We start from the raw sequence: 25,665 nt of genomic DNA on the forward strand, positions 1-25,665 counted from the left end.
ATTGAGTTTGCAGGTCCATACGGCGTGCAGCTGTTTCAGTACGGGCAACTTTTGTCTGTCTCTTTGTTTGTGTGATGGGATTTTGTGGAATGAACGTTGAGATTTATAAGGGGCACGGGGTGACCAATGAGGTCTGAATTGGTCTGTAAATAAGGTAGGCACCTATAAGGGGTTGACAGCTATGGACTTGCACGGTTGGTTACGTACAGAGCCAAAGAAGTTCAATAGGTCCGGGTAAGCAGGAGTATTCTGAATGCCAGGTGGTTCAGGAGGCCAGGGTGGAAGGTTGGTGGGGGGGGGCTAGGTTGATGTAATAGTGCCACCAGCTGGCCGTTTAAGGGCGTGCACTTATCTCGAATCGTTTAAAGTTGGATTTCGTTGCGTGCGGCGCAAAGTAATTGCGAGACTCTCACACAAGAGTCCCTGCGATGGAGTTGGGGGGGGGTTGAATAGGACTCGACTCAGAGTGGGGGTCTGGGGAGAGAGCAAGCTGGTATCGTCACTCGGCCGTGCTGATCCAGCGCTTAGGAGGCAAAGGGTTGGTGGATTACTGACCGAGAGATTCATCATCATCACGATCCATGGGCCAGGAGGTGTCCACTCCACATTTCGTCAATTGTTGTTTCCACGTTCCTCCCTCTGCCTTGCGCCAATGCGGCTCAAGTAAGTGCCACGTCTTTCTGGCAGCGATCTTCTCGTGGCAACGTCGTCCTCGAGCCATTCTCTCTCTCTTCCTCTACTCTGCGGTTCCTTCCCATTGTTGTGCGAACAACACGATTTTAATTTCCCTGTTGTTGTCCACCCTGCGCAATGCGTCCAAATAGTGCCAGTCTCCTTCTCATCACTGCCTGCATCATCATCATCATCACCAGGTTGTCTTCCTCCACGTGCATACTTGTCCTTACGATTGGTCACTCTTTGGGTCCGGCTTAGATGCAGAATCCGTTCTAATGCAATACATTTCGAGTGCCATTATCTCATCCTCCGTCAGCCTTTTTAAAAATATATATATAAATCTTGCTGTACGGCAGGGGTCGGGAACCTTTTTGACTAAGAGAGCCATGAAAGCAAAAAATTTGGAAATTTATTTCAGTGAGAGCCATATAATATATTTTAAAAGTGAATTCAACTAAATGTCAGTATAATAAGCCTCTGAATTTATTCTTTTAAATAATGTTGTTATAACACTCACCATTAATGCGACTTCTGGTGCTGCATGGATTTGCTGATGTCTTTGTAGTCGGGTTGGTACTTGGTGAGGTTAAGCTTCATGCAAGCGTTGAGGCTTTCATCCGTTAAACGTGATCGTAGGTTGGACTTGATGTTTTTAAGATGTGAGAATGACTGCTCACATGCATACGTAGATCCAAACATGGTCAATACAGCAATACTCACACGCTGCAGTGTGTGGTATGTGACAGGAAGCGCGTTCCAAGTTTTGAGAATCAGCTGGTCTTCGGGTTGGAGTTTTTTCATTTCTGTCCACATGTGCTTGCTCGCCAACTCCGCTTTCTGTCGTGTGATTCTTTCCAAATCTTCATTCAGTGACTTGAACTTATTCACCCACATGTCTGAGGCCTTCAGGTCAGCCACTTCTGCTTCAAAATCTCTGACGGAGACACCAGGGATGTAATTCAGGTCGGCTGTGTTCAGTGAACACTCGTTTGGATGGGTGATGAACTTAAAAAGACGAGTGTGCTCACGAAATTCTCCAAAGCGTGCTTTGAAGGACTGTAGGAGACTGGATGTGCAGCCAGCTAGCTGGTGGAGATCAAGGTTTTGAATGGGCTCACTTGCTGTGCATGCATCTTTAAATTGGCTCAGTTTTTCAAAATGTAGTAAACGACCTGTTTCAAGATCCGTGATGAAAAGCTCCAGCTTGTTTTCAAAAGCAAATACAGCTTGTTGAAGGGATAACACTGTATTTCCAATGCCTTGCATTTTCACGTTGAGCTGGTTCAGATGTTCAGTCAGATCTACGAGATAGTAAAACTTGAGGAGCCACTCGGTGTCGGCTAGCTCAGGATGCCCGACGCCTTTCATTTCAAGGAAAGTCCGGATTTCGTTCAGGCAAGCCGCAAAACGGCTAAGCACCTTCCCTCTTGACAACCAACGCACATTGCTGTGCAAAAGCAGACCAGGATAGTTATTTACAACTTCATCCAGCAGTGTTTTAAACTGGCAATCATTTAAGGCTCGGGCAACAATAAAGTTGATCACACGAATGACCAGCGACATCACTTCGCCAAACTGCCTGTCACACATCTGAGCACAAAGTGCCTCCTGGTGTATAATGCAATGGAAACTTAGGATGGGTCTATTTTCATGTTCACGGAGAAGCGCCACAAATCCTTTGTTTTTCCCCACCATACACGGAGCACCATCAGTACACACTGAGAGAAGTTTATCCATAGGTAGACTTTTTTCTTGAGCAAACTCCATGAAAGACTTGAATAAATCCTCACCTCTTGTGGACCCTTTTAATGGCAGAACAGCAAGACTTTCTTCGCGCAGTGTGTCACCAACAGCATATCTTGCAATCACGCTGAACTGCGACAAATGGCTCACGTCTGTTGACTCATCCAAAGCCAGAGAAAAGAACGGCGCTGCATTTATGTCCTTCACTTGCGTTTCCTCCACTTTGTTTGCCATCACGATGGTACGATCATGAACAGTTCTTGCCGACAGAGGCATGTCTTGTATCCGTTTGATTATCTTGTCTTTGTTCGGAAGATCATCAAAAAGTTCATTGGCTACATCCAGCATGAACGTTTTAGCATACTCGCCATCTGTGAATGGTTTTCCGTTCCTCACTATTGCTAAAGAACCAGCAAAGCTAGCCGAATTATAGTCACCTTGCCGGGTCCATATGCGGAGTTGCTGCTGGCTAGCTTGCACCCTGCTCAGAAGCTCTTGGCACGCTTTCTTTCTGCTGTCTCCCGCAGGGTATTTTGATGCAAAGGTAGCGTGGCGCGTGTCGAAGTGCCGCTTTACATTCGACCGTTTCAACGATGTAATTTTGTCATTGCAAATTAGACACACCGCAGAACCCGCTCTCTCCACAAAGGCGAATTCTTCGGTCCATTCGTCCTGAAATGTACGATACTCGTCGTCTTTTTTTCTTTTCGCCATCTTCTTCGTCGAAGGGTTAGCTTTGAGCTAATGACCGAGCAGACGCAGTCTCAGACTGATTGAAAAGGGGGTGTTTACCTGTTTTACCCAGCAACGGCAAACGTAGGCCAGTATCATCCAATTAAAATAATGGACAATTGCTCCTGCAGCCCTGAACAGGACATGCGCAGTGAAAAATCGATGGATGGATTAAAACAAGTGAGAATATTTTGTTTTATCTGCGAGCCATATGCAATCATCAAAAGAGCCACATCTGGCTCGCGAGCCATAGGTTCCCGACCCCTGCTGTACGGTGTACGGTAAGCCCTCGCTTAACGCGTTTATCTCGCTTGACGCGACCCTTTTTCGGGAACGCATCTCCCGCGTTAGACGAGGACTTGCCGCACGGCACTCGCAAAGGCGCGAGGTGAGCAGAAGAGCAAGTTGGATCGTCGATCTGTTCCTGTGAACACGTCTAGCCTCGTTTTGCGCTAATGAATGAGCGAGCGGTGGCTTCCCTCTCCAAGCACTTATATGCATCGCCCCCCCCTCCCCCCCCACATTATACGGCATGCAAAAGGTGCAGCTATGAGAGTTGGAGGGACCCAGCGGGGACCTCGAGGGAGTTGGGTTACCTGCAGTCGTCCCCTGAGACTCCACGGCGGAGCTGGGATCTCCCTTCACGGCCACCAACGCCCACGGCTGCCTGATCCGACAAACGACACGGGCACGGCGGACCGACAATTACCGAGTGTGTGTGTGTGTTTGTGTGTGTGGGTGTGTGTGTGTGTTTGTGTGTGGGTGTGGGTGTGTGTGGGTGTGTGTGTGGTGTGTGTGTGTGTTTGTGTGTGTGGGTGTGGGTGTGTGTGTGTGTGGGTGTGTGTGTGGATGTGTGTGTGGGTGTGTGTGGGTGTGTGTGGGTGTGTAGGTGTGTGTGTGGGTGTGTGTGGGTGTGTGTGTGGGTGCGTGTGTGGGCGTGTGTGTTGTGGAGCGGTAGTGTAGCGGTTAGCGCTACGCTGCGCTACGAACACAGCGACCCGGGTTCTATTCCCGCTCACGGCCAACACCCAGTGGCGATTATCTGAACCGGTCCTGGGCCTCCCCTAGGTCGACTCAGCCCTTAACCCCAACCTGTCCGTTAAGGAGATTCGGGTGATTCTTTGACGTCGCGCGCGTGTGAGCGAGCGCGTAAACCTCTTCGCTTCTAAGCTCCCCGCAAACGCGCGACGCCCAACCCGAACATTCGTCCGGGGTGCAATCCGGGGTGCAATCCGGGGTGCAATCCGAGGTGCAATCCGGGGTGCAATCCGGGGTGCAATCTGGGGTGCAATCTGGGGTGCAATCCGGGGTGCAATCCGGGGTGCAATCGGCGCAGCGCCCCACCGGAAGGCGAGGCGGCCCACGGCGCGACCGCCGAGCCTCTGCACGGCGACCCTCGCGGCCGCGTCGAGGTTGCGCGAGCCGCCGTCGTCGTTCACGGCCATGGAGACGACGCGGCCGCTGGCCAGCGAGTCGAGGTGCGAGGCGAGGCGGCGGGACTCGGCGCGGCTCTTGAACGTGTCGAAGCTGACGGGGGGGGGCGCGGGGAGTGAGAGGTCGGAGGGTCAAACGCGACGATGATGATGGAGTAGGATGGCGGTGATGGTAATGATCGTGACCGCTGGCAATAGCAGCAGCAACAGTGATGATGTTTTGGTGACGGCGATGATGATGATGATGGAGTAGGATGGCAGTGATGGTAATGATCGTGACCGCTGGCAATCGCAGCAGCAGCAACAGTGATGATGAGTTTGGTGACGACGATGATGTTGATGGAGTAGGATGACGGTGATGGTAATAGCAGCAGCAACAGTGATGATGAGTGTGGTGACGATGATGATGGAGTAGGATGACGGTGATGGTAATATCAGCAGCAACAGTGATGATGAGTTCAGTGACGATGATGATGATGGAGTAGGATGACGGTGATGGTAATAGCAGCAGCAACAGTGATGATGAGTTTGGTGACGGCGATGATGATGGTGATGGAGTAGGATGACGGTGATGGTAATAGCAGCAGCAACAGTGATGATGAGTTTGGTGACGGCGATGATGATGGTAATAATTACAAAGACAACAGCGAGGGCTGCGATAGCAAATTTAAGACAGCAACGTCGGTGACAAACGACGACTTTTATGGTCACAGCGACGACAATGACAACAACACCACAACAAAGACAACATCATCAACAACGACAACAACAACGATGACAACAACACCACAACAAAGACAACATCATCAACAACGACAACAACAACGACACTACAACAAAGACAACATCATCAACAACGACAACAACAATGATGACAATGACACCACAACAGAGGCAACATCATCAACAACGACAACAACAACGATGACAGTGACACCACAACAAAGACAACATCATCAACAACGACAACAACAACGATGACAATGACACTACAACAAAGACAACATCATCAACAACGACAACAACAACGATGACAACGACACCACAACAAAGACAACATCATCAACAACGACAACAACAACGATGACAGTGACACCACAACAAAGACAACATCATCAACAACGACAACAACAACGATGACAATGACACTACAACAAAGACAACATAATCAACAACGACAACAACAACGATGACAACAACACCACAACAAAGACAACATCATCAACAACGACAACAACAACGATGACAGTGAGACCACAACAAAGACAACATCATCAACAACGACAACAACAACGATAACAATGACACCACAACATAGACAACATCATCAACAACGACAACAACAACGATGACAACGACACCACAACAAAGACAACATCATCAACAACGACAACAACAACGATGACAATGACACTACAACAAAGACAACATCATCAACAACAACAACGATGACAATGACACCACAACATAGACAACATCATCAACAACGACAACAACAACGATGACAACGACACCAACGGCAACACTACAACAAAGACAAGATCAAAAGAGAAAGCAGCATCAGCAACTAGAGCAACAATGGCATCAACAACAACAACAAACAGCAACAGCCATCGGGGGGGGGGGGGGGGGATGGGACAGGGGGTTGGAGTGGTTGATCTGGTGGGGGGAGGAAGCTGGGGGTAGGAGGTAGATGGGAGTGGGGGGGAGACCTGGTGGGGGGGGAGGTAGATGGTAGATGGGGGGGGGGAGGTGGGGGGGAGACCTGGTGGGGGGGGGTGGTAGATGGGGGGGGGGGAGATCGCATCTCACCGGTCTACGGACAGCACTGCACCGGTGTTGTGGTCCAGGACGTGCACCACAATGCCGCGGTAGCCCCAGCTCCGTTCGAGGCGGTAGCTCTTCACGGCGGCGCTGCCGCTCCTCCCGCGGCTCCCACCGGCCGCCGCCTCCTCGCCCGGCGGAGGCTGCGGTGGGCGGACAGCCGCGGAGCGGCGCACGCACGTGCGGTTTAAACACCAAACACGATTGTTCATGTCTTTAACGTTGCAATCTCAGGTCGAGGTAAAAAGTGCCACCGTTGTGTCGTACGCCCCTCCTCCACCCGGCTCAGACAAATGAAATGCACATGGAGCACCACGGTGGCTGTGAGATGTTAACTCCCTCGCCAGGTATACAGGAGGTCGTGGGTTCGACCCCGAATCTGACGCTTCCTGTAGATTTGGAGTTTGCGTCTCTCTCTCTCCCCGTGATCGCGTGGATTTGTCTCGGGGTCCCCCGGTTTTTCCCTCCACATTTAGAATCAACATGACGCGTTCAGAGTATTTGGCTGCTCTAAATGTCCACGTGATGATCAGCCACTTTCTTGAGCTGTCATTTGCGACCAGGTCGCTTCTGAGAAAGAGCTGCATAGCTCAGTGTGCCTCACCTGGTGAAACTAAAAAAGAGTTTAGTTTAGTTTCCAAGGGTGGTAGCGCGCGTGGAATCTCCCAAAAGCAAGTCGGAGCGCTCCGTGGTGACAAAGATCCCCCGTCTATCACGTGGAAATGTATCGCAGACAAATACTCTAAACGCCTAATGTTGAGTCTAAATGTGGCGTGAAACATCGGAGGATCCAGAGGGAAAATCCCCGCGACCACGGCGAGAGAAAGAGAGAGAGAGAGACGCGCGCAAACTCCACATATACAGCGGGCATCGTCAGGGTCGGGGGCGCGTCTTCATAGACGCGGCGCGGAAGGGCCGACTCACGGGGTGAACGGTGCCGTTCAGGAAGGTCCAGGAGAGTTTTGGCGCTCCGTGCACCTCCAGGGTACCGCCGCGTCCCACTCCCACGAACTTGAGGCCGAAGTAAGGGTGTGCTTCCTCCGTCACCTCGTCCGACCTACGGACGTCGAGGAACGAACATTCACGGAGCTGACAAGGTCGGGGCTACGGGGTCAGGAGACAATGAGCTGGCACAACACACGCCCGGCACACCGCATCCAGGATACCTCTTGGCTGTGGTTACCGATCGCGTGCCTATCCGCCAGTCCATCAATGGCCCGCAACCTATTTAGTGACAAATTGAGCCCCACGTGTCATCATTAACACGTGGCATCGTGGCCAGTTCATAAAGAGAGTGAGTAGGTGGATATGTTGAGCGGAGAGAAATGATCGGGCTGCCCCGGTAAAGCGAATGAGATCCCACACACCTGGAGCAGAGTGAGATGGACAGGCTGCCCAGGTAAAGCGAATGACATCTCACACACCTGGAGTAGAGTGAGATGGCCGGGCTGCCCAGCTAACGGGAATGACATCTCACACATCTGGAGTAGAGTGAGATGGTCGGGCTGCCCAGGTAAAGCGAATGACATCTCACACACCTGGAGTAGAGTGAGATGGTCAGGCTGCCCAGGTAAAGCGAATGAAATCTCACACACCTGGAGTAGATTGAGATGGTCGGGCTGCCCAGGTAAAGCGAATGACATCTCACACACCTGGAGTAGAGTGAGATGGCCGGACTGCCCAGGTAAAGCGAATGACATCTCACACACCTGGAGTACAGTGAGATGGTCGGGCTGCCCAGGTAAAGCGAATGACATCTCACACACCTGGAGTAGAGTGAGATGGCCGGGCTGCCCAGGTAAAGTGAATGACATCTCACACACCTGGAGTAGAGTGAGATGGCCGGGCTGCCCAGGTAAAGCGAATAACATCTCACACACCTGGAGTAGAGTGAGATGGTCAGGCTGCCCAGGTAAAGCGAATGACATCTCACACACCTGGAGTAGAGTGAGATGGCCGGACTGCCCAGGTAAAGCGAATGACATCTCACACACCTGGAGTAGAGTGAGATGGTCGGGCTGCCCAGGTAAAGCGAATGACATCTCACACACCTGGAGTAGAGTGAGATGGTCAGGCTGCCCAGGTAAAGCGAATGACATCTCACACACCTGGAGTAGAGTGAGATGGTCAGGCTGCCCAGGTAAAGCGAATGACATCTCACACACCTGGAGTAGAGTGAGATGACCGGACTGCCCAGGTAAAGCGAATGACATCTCACACACCTGGAGTAGAGTGAGATGGTCAGGCTGCCCAGGTAAAGCGAATGCCATCCCACACACCTGGAGTAGAGTGAGATGGCCGGGCTGCCCAGGTAAAGCGAATGACATCTCACACACCTGGAGTAGAGTGAGATGGCCGGGCTGCCCAGGTAAACCGAATGACATCCCACACACCTGGAGTAGAGTGAGATGGTCAGGCTGCCCAGGTAAGGGCAGTCCTCGCTGCCCACGTGGAGCTCCCCTCCGTCCTCGATGAGGATGGAGCGAGTTCGAACCACGATGGCCTCGTCCCGTCGGTCGGCGATCACGAGTTTTCCTGCACGAGGGACGGACACAGGGCCAGTCAGATGGGTTCACGAGTAATCGTCGTCGTCATCAGCATCGTTGTCACAATCTGCACCATGATCGTCGTCATCATCGATCTATCCGCCGGAAGTTGTGCGTTGGTGGCCTATGCCGTCATAGCGCGTAGCAGCATCTATCCGTCGCTCAGCTGTTACGTCAGTAAATAATGGGGGCGGGGGGGGGAGGCTAAAGGAGGGCCTCACAAACATGGGGGCCCTACAAATGAACGAGGGCCCATGGGGTAATCCCGGCTCCGGAGAGAACGACCGTACGTGAAGGAGAGAGGCACGCGTCGTCCGCTCAACCACACGTGGTGGTTTTTACACGATGTTATTTAACTCACTCTGTTGTTGTTGTCGTCGTCGCTGTATCCTCAAATCTTGTAACTCAATTTTAAGCCACTTCCCAATGTGGTTTCGACTGCAAACTCGGTATACTTATGTCATACTGATGACAATGCTATATTCTATCATAAAAAATATGATTTTAAAACATTTTTATATGTTATGTTTCGGCTTGGGTCTAATTGTCCACGCTCAACTGACGCTGGCTGTAATTGGCCACGGTCCCCTTACGTCGCGGCAAGCTTCGGTGGCGACTTCCTGGAGTCGTGGAGTTCTGCCATTACTAGTACGGTACATTTTATTAAAGTGTCTTTTAAAAAAAAGTTTTTTTTTAAATATTACTTTTTTGTCGCCGTTCGTCGTTGTAGACGGCAGGGGGCAGCCCGTGCCCGATTGTATCACCCCCCCCCCTCCCCACCCCCTCCCCACCCCCTCCCATCCCACCCCATCCCACCCCCTCCCACCCCCTCCCACCCCGGGCAGCTCACCGAGGAGGGGCATTCTGAAGTGATGCAGAGAGCCCGGAGCTCCCTTGTCTATCGCAGGAAGCCGGGACACTTTCTAGCAGGCGTGGGCGCATGCTCGGTGCTGTTTGGCTTGTGGAGGACACGTCGCTTGTTCTCACCGATCTCCCACTGGACATCCGTGAAACAAGCTTGAGAGCAAGAGACCTCGTCGGATTTCCTCCAGTATAAATAATTTTCTGATTCTGAAGGGATTAGGTTGGCCGAGACTAATAACGGAACTTCAGCCAAAGGCCACTACCACCCCCACCCACCCACTACCACCCACACTCCAGCGTTGGTGTACGGTGCTTTTTTCAGGAATATTTTGCTGCGCTTTTTCATGGATTTTCTGTTTGCACAGTCACACATAGTCACTTTAAGATGTTTTTCTTGTTCGTGTTTGTGTTTTTTTGTTTGTTGTGATTGCACCCGATTCAAGAGCCGAATGGCTCACAGGGCTATACCAAAATAAATAAACGGAACAATAAACTGAACAGGCAGGGAAGGGGACTTGTCTTCTTGCTCGATGTAATGGACAACAGATGGCGATGACGACGATAATTATGATCACGGATTGTATTTAATATATACTTTACAATCGTCCCCAATGGCTCCTGGTTTTTTTTGTAGTTGAGTGAAATTGTCACAGATGATGATGGTGATGATTATTGTTGTTATTATTTATTCAACAATAGATGATATCCACTGTATGTTTGACAACCTTTCCGAATGTTTCCCCTGATTGAAATTGCGAAGTGTCTCTGTCACAGATGGTGATGACGATGTGACGATCAAAGATCAAACTCTCGACAACGCGACAGACAGCACTCGGGAATGCACAAAGGCAAAGATCAAAATATTTCCCGTATAGCCTTCAACAGACTCTCGGGGCAAGCGCTGTTCGCAAGCTGCTGTGTTTACACATCGCACGCGGGACTAATGTATTGAGTCAACGTAAGGGGGAGGGCCCAAAACCGGTTCAGATAATCGCCACAAGTGTCGGCTAAGAACTAGAATCGAACTCGGGTTCGTAGCGCAGGGCGCTAACCACGGCTACACTGTCACGGGACTGCACACAAAGACAAAGATTCCTCGTATAGACTTAAATGACTGTTGGGGCACGTGCTGCTCGCGAGTAGCACCTATGAGGAGCGGTACGGCACACCAGGGGGAGGGTGGCCAACACCACGCCCAACCACCTTTATTTACCCAGTGGCGATGTTTTTTTACACACCACACCAGGTACTTATTTGGGGCTGAGGGGAGACTCAGACATTTGTTACTGCCGTTGGCCGTGAGCGGGAATCGAACTCGGGTCGCCCCACACAGTCGCGGACACACACAAAGACAAAGATCCCCCGTATAGCCTTAACAGACTGTTGGAACAAGTACTGTTAGCGAGCACCTATGAAGGCCAGAACGGTACATAAGGGGGTGGGTGGCCAGCAACACACCCGGCCGACTTTGTCTCCCTAGTGGCGATGTTTTTACGTACCGCACCAGGTACAAATTTGAGGCTGAGTCGACCTAGGGGAGGCCCAGAACCGGTTCAGATAATGGTCACTGGTGTCGGCCGTGAGCGGGAATCGAACCCGGATGGCCGGGTTCGTAGCGCAGCGCTACCGCTCCGCACACGCCCACATGCACGCACACACGCGCGCATGCACGCGCGTGTGCGTGCATGCGCGCGAACTCTTCAGTCAACCGAAGCAGGGCGACTTCCAAACAAACAAAAAAATCCAAAACATTACCTAAACGTTTCAAAAACACGGCGAGAAAAAAAATCATTTAGACATCAAGACAGACAGACAGCAGCAGCCGGCCATGTGGAGCTAAAGCGGACGGGTTTCCCGGTGGATTAAACGCACGCGCCATGCATGCACCGTCTATGCGACTCCGATAGGGAACGCAGATTGCATAGCGGAGAGCAGGGGGCACCGCGGACAAGAGAGCGGTGCCCGGAAAAGAGGACCCTGGGACCGCGGGATAGAATCGTCACGGCGACGCACCATGAGCGGGTCACGTGCCGCTTGCGAACGTCGTTCACGGGGCGGTGGTGGCTCCGCTGATGCACGTGGGCTGCATGCAATCCAGCCCTGTGGAGGCAGTATCGTGGCTCGCCTGCATCTCTCTTTGCGTGTACTCCCCTATTCCTTCGCACCTACCACCACCCTCTCTCCCCCCATTGCTCCCCACCCCGCCCCTCCCCTTCCTCCCCCCTCTCTCGGTTACCTCCACCGTGGACGTGCACCGAGTGGAAGGAGGCGGAGGCCACGAGGAGGAGGGCCTGGCCGGGGCCGATGTCCGCGCGGAGACTCGCGTTGTGGCCCGGGCGCCACGGGACGAGGCCCTTGGCTCGGTCGGGACACGTGGCCCCTCCTAGAGTAGAGAGAGGCGGAGGGCGGGGGGGTGCAGAGAGACAGAGGAGACAGGCAGACGCACAGGCAGGCAATATTAATGAACGATAGACGCTCATCAATAAGTATATATATCCAATAAAAAAATTGCATTCTGAATTAATTGCTAATTAATGTCAGGCTGATTGACGATCCAGTACTCATTGATTCATACAAATCACGATTTAAAGCTTTCGTGACTGCAGGGATTCATCTGTCGGGACGAGGGCGCTTCAATTGTAGCGCTGTCGTCCCGACAGTTCTGTTCCTTCACCTGAAGAAGGCTACTTGTGTTGTGGCCGAAACGTCGTGAGAATTTCATTTTATTATGTTTTATTTTTATTATTTTATTTATATTGACTTTACCGAAAGAACCACCAATTTCATACAAATCACTCGCTTCATTGACGCTCTTTGTTTCTGGCTGCTTTGGTGCCTGTGCTCAGTAACTGTTATATACATACATAGAGGGTGGCCCAAAAAACAGGACACAGGGTTACATTTATTTTAACAAGTCACATTGGGTGATGTCACTTGAATATTATAACAGGTATTCAAATTGACTTTCATTAACTTTCCTGCACACATTATTTCGCTTTTGAAATAAAAATTCAGTTGCAATCTTTGAACATTCATCCATTATAAAGGTACTGATTGGATGTGACCCTCACAGGAATAAATTAAATATGAATAAATATGTATCAAATATTCCCTTTAAGAATAAGCATTTTTCTACATGAGTGTTCAAATAAATGAAATAATGCCGATGTGTCCTAACTTTTAGGCCACCCTCTATTCATGAAAAAAAATACTTCTAAAATCGAAATCCAATTCTGGAGATCTGACTCCCAGACGAGCTGTTCTTTGTTCAAACTCGCCTGCGCGTTTTTATAACAGAAAATCTTCTTTGCTCTGGCTCAGAACCCGGTTAGTGTCCCGAGGTTGGGAGATGGGACAGACACCCCCCTATCCGTCATCTTCCAACCATCACCACCCATCAACCCTCCCCGTGCCACGTGTGTCCCTCCCACGTGCACCACCACCACCAGCAGCACCACGCCACCGTGTCAGACAGGCACGTGCAACCCGCCTGGTCCTCCCCTTGACATCACCGCGGTCAGTGTCACGTTCACTCCCATCTCACTCTCTCTCTCGTGTAACCGGGAGAGGTCACACACAGGTCCGCACGTGCATCTATCATCTTCACGAGCTGGGCTATAACAGTGACACCAAGGCAAGGCTCAGTGTGTGTATGTGTGGGGGCAGCAGTGGTGCAGCGGTTAGCGCGCTCCGCTACAAACCCGGCCACCCGAGTTCGATTCTTGCTCACGGCCAACACCCGGTGACGATTATCTGAACCGGTCGTGGGCCTCCCCTAGGTCGACTCAGCCACAAATGAGTCCCTGGTGTGCTGTGTAAACATCGCCACTGGGGGAAACAAAGGCGGCCGCGCGAAGTGTTTTGGCCACCAACCCCCACGTGTACCGTGCCGGCCTTCATATGGTACTCGCTGACAACACTTGCCCCAAGGGTCTGTTCCAGCTATAGGGGGGGTCTGCGTGTGTGTGTGTGTGACAGCGTCACACGTGCACATGGGGAACGATAGTGCAGCGACCCGAGTTAGATTCCCGCTCGCACGACCAATATCCGTGAGGAATATCTGAACCTGCCCTTGAATGGTTACCTGCGCGGTGCGTTGTGTAAACATCAGCATCGGGGGAAGACAAAGGCGGCCGGGCGTGTACCGCGCCGGCCATTATTGGTGCTCACTAACAGCACTTGCCCCCCCCCCCCATAGCGAGGCTATTTGGGTGATCTTTGTCTTTGTGACCACTGACGCTCATGAATCCACAACCACGAACAGCGACACGTGGCCGTGCGCCGGCCTTAATGGGCGCTCCGCTTATCGCATTCCTGTACCGAGCACGCGTCGCGGAATGAGAGTGTAACCTCGCGCAGTGGATTCCACCGTCAATGTTGGTTGTTGTCGGGTGTTGTTGTTGTTGTTTGTGTTTTGTTGGCCCGTTTGTTGCTGTAATTGTCAATCTTAAATGTTCCCCCGTCTCCCGAAGTTGCCCGCAGTAGTGCGTGGCGAAAGCCGGAGAGAAAACTAAATAATGCACACTCCCAGCATTATTCGTAATAAAGTGTTTATTAATAATATTATGAATAATATTGGTCGCGAAAGCCTACGTGTGACACTCCGAGTATTCTCAACTCGAAGACCAACCCCGGGTGACAAGGCGGCTACGAAGAATGACTCATTTGTTGAATCTCAAAATATTGTTCGAATAACAATGTTTATTGTTCAAAAGAAAGCAACAGGCCGTTTGCCAATCCGCAGCCGTGTCAATCGCGGGGGTTCTTCATTTGGCCATACTTCACCACGCCACTCAATGGGGGGCTGGTGAAGTGCCCCCCCCCCTCCGGGACAGTTAAGGAAGTTAGCCGTGGCCGTGAATTGAACTCAGGTGGCTGTTGCATTAGACCTCTTGGAACGCGAGTTACGCCGTGTTATTGCGCGTTACACTGCGCTGACTGCGCGTGACGTCGCCCGCTCGGATGTACATTCGCCAGGTAATCCACGCGACCCTTGGTCGCGCAGGTGACGAGGTTGGACTTCGCGCAGTCCCCGGGAGAAACTTGTCCCCAACGCCCTCTCTCCCCCCTCCCTCCCCCTCCCTCCCCCTCCCTCCCCCTCCCTCCCCTCTCCCTCCCCTCTCCCTCCCCAACGCCGCTCCCACCCAACCCCCTCTCTCCGTCGCTTACCTCCGCCCCCACCCACCTGTCACCCTCACCTGTCCACCCAACATAACTCACGCATCTGTACGTCTACCCACGCGCACTCACGTCCATCCTAAACACCCACCCGTGTGTTCACCTGCATACCCACCTATCTACCTTCTCATCCATCTACCTATTCACCTACCTGTACAGCAGCCGCTTCGCCCACCGATGTGCTGACGCACCCACTCACCTATTCACCAGCATGCCCACGTACCTGCTTTCCTATCCACCCACGTGTCCAACCACCTACCCACTCGTCCACGCGTCTACCTATACACGAGCCCACATACACACCCACCGGTTGTACCTACCCACCCGCCTGGCCATCTTCACCCCTACCTCTCCACATAATTCCCTGTCCACCCACACACTCACCTAACCCACTTAACCCACTCACCTGTCTACCCACCCAGCCATCCACCCGTCCACCTGTCCACCCGAGCCACGCCCTCGCCGTGACGCTTGGCCACACCCGGCACGATGGGATTTCGCTGGAATCCCGCGGAGATCGAATCACTCAGCGCCCGAGCCGCGCGCGTTCAGCCTCCCCCTCCCCGCCGCCCCGCGACTTTGATCTCTAAAGCGCTCGGCTCAGGCCGCTTCTCACCCCGTCTTCGGGTAGCGGTTCGAAATGTTCCACTTTCGTATGCCGGGGGGGGGGGGGTGGGGGGCGTTCGCAATGTAGAGTCACCCGCAAAGGTAATTGGACACCGATTCGTTCGGGTTGTTATGATGATGATGGCTTTAATCACATTTTAGATGAGCTGGCCTGAATCACGATGCTAAAGGAGGGGGGGGGGGGGGGAGCGTCGCAGCCAGTGGCCAGAGGACTGCGCCGCAGACTGAGCAACCTGAGTTCGATTCCCAACCGCTGCCACCATCTGCAGCGCGCGAAGTGAATGCTTTGGTGCGACGTGTGAACGTAAGCCTCAGATTGTAAATGTTGCGGCTTGGTGCTCAGATTGTAAATGTTGAGGCTTTGCTCTCCAACACACGGGTGTGCTGTGCTAGTAACGAATTGGCACGTTCTGTTCACGTGACAACCCTTACGAATTGGCCGTGTCGGGTGGCGGCGGGTTTAACGACGCATTTATCTCTATGTTTAAGCGATCTAACCCACAAACCCCCCCCCCCCCCCCTGTATTATGGATGATATTGTTCGCGACAGCCCTACGACTACGTGTTAATCGAACGTAAGCCTCTCCCGACGCCCCGCAACGCTCATCAAAGCCACCCACCTCCCCGACTTTGCGCTGTGCCGACCGTAGCAGGCGATCGCAAAAATTCAACAGATTCTCGAGAGATCTGTGACACTGAGATGTATACAAGGCTCAAGCGATGTCTCTCGCGCCGAGAAAAAACACCTGCGCCTCAAGGAATGCGATTGGTCCACTGCAGGTCTGAGTGGGTTAGGGTCAGTGAGAGGGCTGCACTAGTTACTAGTTAGATGAGCTAGTTAGTTGTTAGAGCTAGCACTAGTTACTGGTCAGATGAGCTAGTTAGTGTTAGAGCTAGCACTAGTTACTGGTCAGATGAGCTAGTTAGTGTTAGAGCTAGCACTAGTTACTGGTTAGATGAGCTAGTTGGTGTTAGAGCTAACACTAGTTACTGGTTAGATGAGCTAGTTAGTATTAGAGCTAGCACTAGTTACTGGTTAGATGAGCTAGTTAGTGTTAGAGCTAACACTAGTTACTGGTTAGATGAGCTAGTTAGTGTTAGAGCTAACACTAGTTACTGGTTAGATGAGCTAGTTAGTGTTAGAGCTAGCACTAGTTACTGGTTAGATGAGCTAGTTAGTGTTAGAGCTAGCACTAGTTACTGGTTAGATGAGCTAGTTAGTATTAGAGCTAGCACTAGTTACTGGTTAGATGAGCTAGTTAGTTTAGAGCTAACACTAGTTACTGGTTAGATGAGCTAGTTAGTGTTAGAGCTAGCACTAGTTACTGGTTAGATGAGCTAGTTAGTGTTAGAGCTAACACTAGTTACTGGTTAGATGAGCAAGTTAGTGTTAGAGCTAGCACTAATTACTGGTCAGATGAGCTAGTTAGTGTTAGAACTAGCACTAGTTACTGGTTAGATGAGCTAGTTAGTATTAGAGCTAGCACTAGTTACTGGTTAGATGAGCTAGTTAGTGTTAGAGCTAACACTAGTTACTGGTTAGATGCGCTAGTTAGTGTTAGAGCTAACACTAGTTACTGGTTAGATGAGCTAGTTAGTGTTAGAGCTAGCACTAGTTACTGGTTAGATGAGCTAGTTAGTGTTAGAGCTAGCACTAGTTACTGGTCAGATGAGCTAGTTAGTATTAGAGCTAGCACTAGTTACTGGTTAGATGAGCTAGTTAGTGTTAGAGCTAACACTAGTGGCTGGTTAGATGAGCTAGTTAGTGTTAGAGCTAACACTAGTTACTGGTTAGATGAGCTAGTTAGTATTAGAGCTAGCACTAGTTACTGGTCAGATGAGCTAGTTAGTGTTAGAGCTAACACTAGTTGCTGGTCAGATGAGCTAGTTAGTGTTAGAGCTAACACCAGTGACTGGTTAGATGAGCTAGTTAGTGTTAGAGCTAGCACTAGTTACTGGTTAGATGAGCTAGTTAGTGTTAGAGCTGGCACTAGTTACTGGTTAGGACTCGGGGGATCGCTTCGCCAGTTGGCTCCGCCTCTGTAGCATCTCGCCCCTCCTCCTCCCATTGCACTTGTCAACAACACTGCCTTATAATAAAATATATAGGTAATCGGCGACGTTTCGGGCAATGGCCCTTCTTCAAATAACATCGATCATTTCGCATGCTCATAGCGCGCACCTGCTCGAAGTCCTCGAACAAACACAGCAATTAAAACTTCAGCTAGTTTATACAATTATTTAAAATTAAACTGAAGAGTCAAGGGAGTACAAGGTGGACAGTCGGGGAAGTGATGGAGAGAGGGAGGAGGGGGGGAGGGAGGAGGAGGATTAGTCGGGGTGAGTTGAGGGTGAGTTCGGGGTTGAGTCAATGAACTCACCTGGTGAGCTTTGTCCGATGACTCCCAGCGAGAGACACAGCAGCAGCAGCAGCTGCTGCCTCACCTCCTGTTGAGGCTGCATGGCGGCACGACTCTCCTCCACCTGTGTGTGCCCAGGTCGCACCTACACCGATAGGCAAACGATAGAGGGAGGAGAGGGAGGGGGGGGGGCGGACCAGGTGTGTCGCTTTTAATATCGACACCTGTAATTATACCTCGACAATTTACATTTTGCGATGTGGATTTATGTGGCGTCTCGATGCGCAGAAATATCGACGCGCCGGCAGCCAGCCACGTGGTTGTCCTGTCGCTGAGACGCGTGGTGGGACAACTTTGACGCGTGGTGGGACAACCTAGACGCGTGGTGGCACCACTTAGACGCGTGGTGAGACCACTTAGACGCGTGGTGGGACCACTTAGACGCGTGGTGAGACCACTTAGACGCGCGGTGGGACACTTAGACGCGTGGTGGCACCACTTAGACGCGTGGTGGCACCACTTAGACGCGTGGTGGCACCACTTAGACGCGTGGTGGGACAACTTAGACGCGTGGTGGGACCACTTAGACGCGTGGTGGGACAACCTAGACGCGTGGTGGCACCACTTAGACGCGTGGTGGGACCACTTAGACGCGCGGTGGGACACTTAATCGGGGGGGGTCGCTGACCTGCACGGGAGCAGACAAGGCAGAGGAAGGGAGAGAAAATCGGTAGCAGAGAGAAAACGCGAAGCAGTGACTCGCAGAGGAGACGGACGAGACGCGCACACGGACAGGGTCGTGCGTAGAGGAATACAAAGTGAAGATGTAGACGAAGAGAGATTGGGACACGCGGAGACGGACACACAGAGGTATGGAGATAGACACAATCAGAGACAAACATACACAGAACATCAAGGACAGACGCACACGATAAGACAACAGGAGAGGTGGGGGGGGGGGGCTCCCCAATGACGCGCATGCACGCACACACGCATGCACGCACGTACGCACGCGCACGCACGCACGCGCACGAACGCACTCCATCGTGCGAAAATATCACGGCTGCAAGAAAGAGCACAGGCAGTGAGTGAGCTCTCTCACCTGTTCGCTACAGCAGTGTAAGGCGACAACAGTGGAAGAAAGGCGCGCGTGTCAACGAGGTGAGTCGCTCGGAGCTCACTCGCCCCGGCGTGCGTCGCCGTGTGTCGCCGCGTGTGTGTGCCGTGTGCGTGTCGCGTGTGTGCACGTGTTGCGTGTCGCGTGTGTGCACGTGTTGCGCTCCCTTGTCGCTGAGTTTATAGGCCGGCACAGAGCGAGAGAGAGAGAGCGATAGAGCACGCGCATTCCGCTCTCCCTCCCTCCCTCCCCTCGCTCGCTCGCTCGCTCCCACCGTCGCGGTGTGTAAATTCCAAGGATGACACAGAATGTACAGAGATTCTCTGGGCGAGCGCACACACTTATACACACACACACAGCGATCTGTAAAACATACACACCTACACACATACAGGGCACACAAAAAAAACAACCACAACTACCCACAGGGCATACTCATCAGCACACACAGCCACCGCTCTATCCGATATATAGTGACCCACATCATACACACATTCGCACTTGCACCTCCACAACGTACACACTTTTGTCATTCCCCCACACCTCCGATTAGCACGGTTGGTTGGCTACGTACGGTGCGAAGAAGTTCCACATACGTCCGCGCACCTGTACCCCACACTGTGCCAACTTGCTGTATTATAGCCGCCCGGCGCTCCGCTCGTTGCTGCGAGCGGCGCTCCTCTGCACTCACACACGACATCCTTCAATTGCCCAGTGGCGTCCTTCACCAACCTCGTCCACCTCATGACAGCCCTGGTACCCAGTCTTCCGCAAGACCACGCAGCTCCACGTACTCCTGTACCACAACAGGCCATCTCTTGTCTAGCCCGTGCCGCGCCCGTTTAGCCACCCCCCCCTCTATCCGGCCAAAGAAACGCTGCTTGGGCATGCGGTGGCTGGGGCATGCGGGCTTCATGACCCAGCCCAACGCAGCCTCGCCTGCCGGAGGAGCTCACTGATGGGAATGTGATCGTAGGGAGGCCAGACGAAATGTTTCCAACCGGCGCAATAACAACTCCCCACTCATTCGATGCCGAATGGGGACTCTGCGGTGGTTGTGAGCAATGCCACAGTGGACAGCGGGGTCTCTGGAAGGGTACGAGGGGCGAGTAGACCATTCACCATCAACACATTTCCTGCAAAACCACAGAACGCACAAAGACAAAGGTCCCCCCGTGTAGCCTTAACAGATTGTTGGGGCGAGTGCCGTTAGCCAGCACCGATGAAGGCCGGCACAGCACACAAGCGGGTGGGTGGCCAACACCACGCCAGACCGCCTTTGTCTCCCCAGCGGCCATGTTTTTACACACCGCTCCGTGTAGTAATTTAAGGCTGAGTCGACCTAGGGTAGGCCCAGGACCGGTTCAGATATTCGTGACCGGTGTGGGCCGTGAGCGGGGAATCGAATTCGGGCAGCCGGGTTCGTAGCGCACTACCGACATACCTAGAGAACACACACACACCTTACAGAGTACCCGCACACACACCTACAGAACACACACGCCTACAGAATAACCCACACACACCTACAGAACACCCACCCACCCACACACCTTGCCACGCCTATGTGCTCGACACACCTGTCCGCATGCTGCGTGGGAAGCTGCCTGCCGTCTATAAATATCGAGGAGGCAGCAGCAGCAACAACAACAGCCGCGTGACCGCGCGCAAACAACAACAACAACGGCAAACACCAATAACACCACGACTGCAAGTAACCAGGGCCGTGGGCAAAAGCGTGCATTCTGTCACGATGTTTCCCCCTCCCCGCAGCATGCGTCTTGCGCTCGAGAGGTGCGTCACGAGCAGCACAGGAGCCGACGGGTAGCGGAGCAACAGACGAAACTCGTGCTCCCTGGCTCCGTTGCACTCTCGAAGGGATTCCGAGGTTACCTTTGTGTGTCTGTTTGTTTGTTTTCGGCAAACGCTTTGGTCACGATGGGCGGTTTTGAACGGGGGTAAAAAAAAAGGAAAGTCCCCAACGGCGACGCGAATCTACGATGACGTTTCGTTCGTGTCGGATCATCTTTGCGAGAGTTCTTGTGCCTCGCCGTTACGGACGGACGGACGGTAGCTCATAACGTCCCGCCGCGTCCACACACACACCCCGCGCTGGAAAGAGTTACACAACAGCGGAGCGCTGGTGGCAGTACGAGACGGGCTCGCGGATTCTATTCCTTTCGTACTCGGTGGAGCGAACGAAAGAACGGAGCGATTGAAACACCACCCGTGGTTGCTTGGTTACTCGTAAGGGCAGGTGAGCTCTGAGCACTCTTGATTTGAAGCTTTCGTGATTGCAGGAATCCATACTTTTTGGTTCTTTCGGTAAAGTCACGTAGGTAAAAAAGGAGAATAGGTCACGACGTTGCGATCGCAACACAAGCGACCGTCTTCAGAAGAAGAAGAAGCTGTGAGCACGCCGAGACTACGAGCGGAGCGTGCGCGCACGCGCATACGCGGGCGGAGCGGTGGCGCAGTGGTTAGGACACTGCGCTACGAGACGGGTGACTCACATCAGTGCGGCGAGGTGATGATACCTGAACCCGTCCTAGCCGTGCCTTCTCCCCCGTAGGTCGACTCAGCCTTAAATTAGTACTTGGTGGCGGTGTGCAAACTTCACCGAATTCTTCCAGGGTAAATAGTCAAATATTCTGATTCAGACCACAAACCATCACCCCTCCACCCCACCCAACTCCCCGACCCGCTCGTGCGGTGCTGTTGCCGGCCTTAATAGGTACATCGCTAGCAGCACTCGTCCCAGCCGTTTACGCAAGGCTATGCGCATAGCAAAGCACGTGGCCTCGCGTCACAGGCACGACCGCGTGTCGGAGCTAATGGAGGAGTGTGTTTGTGAACTACCTTGTTGAGTGGCTCCGGCGAGTCTGCTCGCTCGGGTGATTACGTCTTTGTGTTTCTTTCTCCAAGCTGAATGTAATAGACTTTTGTTATGTTTATCGCTATCGTGGAGAATTTCACCATAGCCTCGTAAAACAAAACAAAAAACGCGGCGGCCACGTAGTCTGGGCGTTAGAGGCGACGTTACCCTCGTTTTTATTTGCGTTACTGCTCCGCTGGTAGTACGCGGACGGGGAGATGTGTTTGCCAGACTCGCAGACGCCCACATCCGACTCTCGGCTCTGGAACTCGAGGGCAACGAGGCTCATCCTCGCTGGCCGTGCTGCTGCTGCTGCTTCTGTTCATGGTTGTTGATGCCCCGGCACGAAGTCCTCTCGCCCTCCTTGATTTGTTTTAATTGTTGCTGCTGTTGTTGTTGTTGCTGCTGCTAAATCCTGTGACACTCGACCTCTAAAGGAGCAAGATTGCAGTTGTTAACATCGTCTCACAATCAGAATCTGCTATTTATCCTGGAGGAATCTGATGAGCTGTGAAGCTCCCCCCCCCACCCCCACAGATGTCCGGTCGGGGGTGCGGGTCAGCCAGTTACATTGACAAAAAAACAAGACACAAAAACGAATGCAAGAGAGAGAAAAAGTTAAGCAAGTCACGATTAATAAATAAATATAACGCATTGAAGTACAAATGGTACTGGCATACCATCTGGATTGAGCGTCAAAGAAATGCCACTCAGCAAACAGACCACGCAAGGACGAGTCTTATAGTGTCATCGTCATCGTACATTTGGCTTCACGTCTTCACGTTGTCACAATGTCGATGTATCCTTCAAGGACCGCTCTTACAACACTCTCATAACCACCACGGACAAAGATCCCCCGTGTAGCCTTAACACACTGATGGGGCACGTGCTGTTAGCGAGCACCTATTAAGGCCGGCACGGTACACGAGGGGGTGGGTGGCAAGCACCACGCCCCGCCACCTCTGTTTCCCCAGTGGCGATGTTTACACACCGGACCCGGTACTCATCTGAGGTCGAGTCGACCTAGGGGAGGCCCAGGACCGTTTCAGACAATCGTCACCGGTGTTGGTGCCCGTGAGCGGGCGATCGAACTCGGCCCGCCGGGTTTGCAGCGCAGCGCTAACCGCTGCGCCACCGCTCCCCACCACAACCACCACTCGGACCACCACAAGCATATTGCCTTTGATGTCGCCGCCGGTCGTTGACCTCGGGGCACCACTCGGAATGACCTCTCTCGGTGACCTGACCTCTCTCGGTGACCTGTCCTCCTCCATCATCCTGCAACGCGTGTCAGCTCCTCCCTGACTGATTTACACGCGCACCAACCGTCTTGCTTTCCACTTTCCATTGCAAAGTTCCGAGTTATGATTATTTTTTAACAGCGTCGTTCGTATGTAGGTATATGCATATGTTAAGTTTCTGTCGCACCGTACGTAGCCAACCGTGCTAATCGGAGGTGCGGGGGAAGGACAACAAACTAAACACAACAATGCAGTTTTAAACAAAAGAGTTTTCAATCTAGATTTAAAAGTGCGTAGCTCCAGTAGTTTCCTAATATCGGAAGGAAGAGGCGTTCCAGACGGCCGCAGAAGCGAATGCGAAAGCGCCGCGCGATGCAGTGACCGCCGTCTTTGTTAGATGGCTAGCAGCTAAAATCCGCTGCTGCGCGGATGATCGGAGTTGGCGCGATGGTGCTCTTATGTTCCTTGACGAGCCTTGGATCTGGCCACGAAAGCATGATCTTGAGTCCCAAGACTATTTTGTCAGGAGGGCAGCGATTTAAGATATTTGGTTAATTCCTTTGCTTTTTTTAAAAGTCACATCTGACTTGAAACTGGAGTATGCCGAGAAAACCCCTCGCATTCCGCGGTTGATAACGATCGCGGTCCTCAGCATAGAACACCCACTTGCTCAACTGTCTTGTTTTAAGGAACGCCGGCATCGCCCTGTGGGTGGGTGTGTTTACAACGTACGCTCCCATCTGCACGCGATCCAACAACCCCAGCTCCTTCATAAAGTAGCTGGGTGATGCACGAAACAGACATCACTGTACTCTTTGGTTCTGGGTTCGGTAAAGTCACGTAGGTAGGCAGCACTATGTCAACCAAGCCAGCGCACAGCTACTGACAATAACATAAACAACACCTCCTTCACATCACGTGTCTCTCCGCGTGCAATATATCGACATATCTCTATACACGTCGCATCAGCCGCACGGCCTTCTGGGAGTGCGTTCTATCAGCCAAGCAGCCTTAGTTCAAGGCACCAAAAAAAATAAACCCCTCCGCTGGAACGGTTTCGACATTCAGCGTGTCATCAGCAAAGTCACGCCAAACTCGAACCAATGCCGGCGACGTGTCTGCACTCACGAACAAACTTTGCCAAACGCGAAGTGCAAGAATGACCAGACGCAACACGACATCGTCGGTGTCGCTGCACTGGACGCGGCTGATACAAAGACAAAGATCCCCCGTGTGGCCTTAACAGACTGCAGGGGCACGTGCTGTTAACGAGCAGCACCTATGAAGGCCGGTAACGGTACACGAGGGGGTGGGTGGCCAGCACCACGCCCGACCGCCTTTGTCTCCCCAGTGGCGATGTTTGCTACACACCGCACCAGGTACTCATTTCAGGCTGAGTCGACCTAGGCGAGGCCCAGGGACCGGTTCAGATAATCGTCACTGGTGTTAGCCGTGAGCGGGAATCGAACCCGGGTCGCCGGGTTCGTAGCGAGTGTCCCTGCAGGACACTCGATTTGACAGTGAGGCTTGCTGCGCCTGCACATGAGAAGCCTTAATCCGAGTAGCGGGCCGCACACCCTGCTGATGAGACTCAGACATCGGAACCGCTCCTGGGATTCGTTTTCCCCTGCTCAAAGTAACTGCGCACTTAAAAATGATAACTTTATATATATGCGCCGTGAAACGGCTCCTTGTTCGAATCCAATTTTGAATAAATTGCTCAGATTCACAAGCTCAGTCGAACACATTGCGAGTCAGTGTGCCTTCTATGCGAGTATACGGGTCTCTGTATGAGTCTGTGGGACTCTACGTAAATCTCCGTGTCGCTGTGAGTCCACGCAGCTCGACGGGAATATGCGTGCCTCTGTGTGAGCCGACGCTTCTCTATGCTACAAAGAGGCCGGTGGGTCTACGCCGCTGCCAGTGACTCGATGGGTTCCACCTGAGACTGGAAAACCCGAGGTGGACTCTTGCAGCTTTCTCAATCTGGAGCCACAAACGGCCACCGTAGACAATGTTCGAGCTGGCAGTGCTCACTCGTCCAGTGGCTGTGACGAAACAACCACACCCCCGACTCCATAATATAAAAAAAACTGCTGCCTACCAAACCGATTCTGATTGGCCGCATGATTTTTTTTCAGTGTTTATTTTTGTTTCAGAATGAAAATAATAATAAAACAACCGTAATGCTTATCATTAACGGAACTGAAACTGACACAAGTTGTACGTATGTTGAACTTCTTTCGCACCGTACGTTGCCAACTGTGCAAAATCGGAGGTGCCGGTGATGATTGTGGTCGTGGTGATGATGGCGGTGATGATGGTGGTGATGACGGTGGTGGTGATGCGAATGGTGATGATGGTGGTGATGATGGCGGTGGTGATGATGGTGATGATGATGATGGTGGCGGTGATGACTGTGGTGATGATGATGTGATGGTGGTGATGAT

The 25,665-nt window shown here is 52.3% G+C and overlaps 1 protein-coding gene across 4 annotated transcripts in view; it reads right to left on the reverse strand.

The window, feature by feature from the left end:
- Positions 1–25,665, reverse strand: part of LOC116940280 (cell migration-inducing and hyaluronan-binding protein-like) — an 89,181-nt gene that overhangs the window by 20,686 nt on the left and 42,830 nt on the right. For 2 of the 4 annotated variants that reach the window (XM_032949898.2, XM_032949879.2), the window contains exons 2-8: positions 18,004–18,127; positions 12,054–12,200; positions 8,801–8,942; positions 7,332–7,464; positions 6,396–6,550; positions 4,495–4,677; positions 3,747–3,817 (exon numbers count right to left, since the gene is read on the reverse strand). In XM_032949898.2, the coding sequence (XP_032805789.2) occupies positions 3,747–3,817; positions 4,495–4,677; positions 6,396–6,550; positions 7,332–7,464; positions 8,801–8,942; positions 12,054–12,200; positions 18,004–18,085 (913 nt within the window). In that variant the 5' untranslated portion in view covers positions 18,086–18,127. The other 2 variants (XM_076067314.1, XM_032949888.2) reach the window with 2 other exon arrangements.

This window comes from Petromyzon marinus, chromosome 1 (assembly GCF_048934315.1).
Source record: "Petromyzon marinus isolate PM22_M1 ecotype Great Lakes invasive population chromosome 1, UKy_Petmar_22M1.pri1.0, whole genome shotgun sequence".
NCBI classification, from domain to species: domain Eukaryota; kingdom Metazoa; phylum Chordata; class Hyperoartia; order Petromyzontiformes; family Petromyzontidae; genus Petromyzon; species Petromyzon marinus.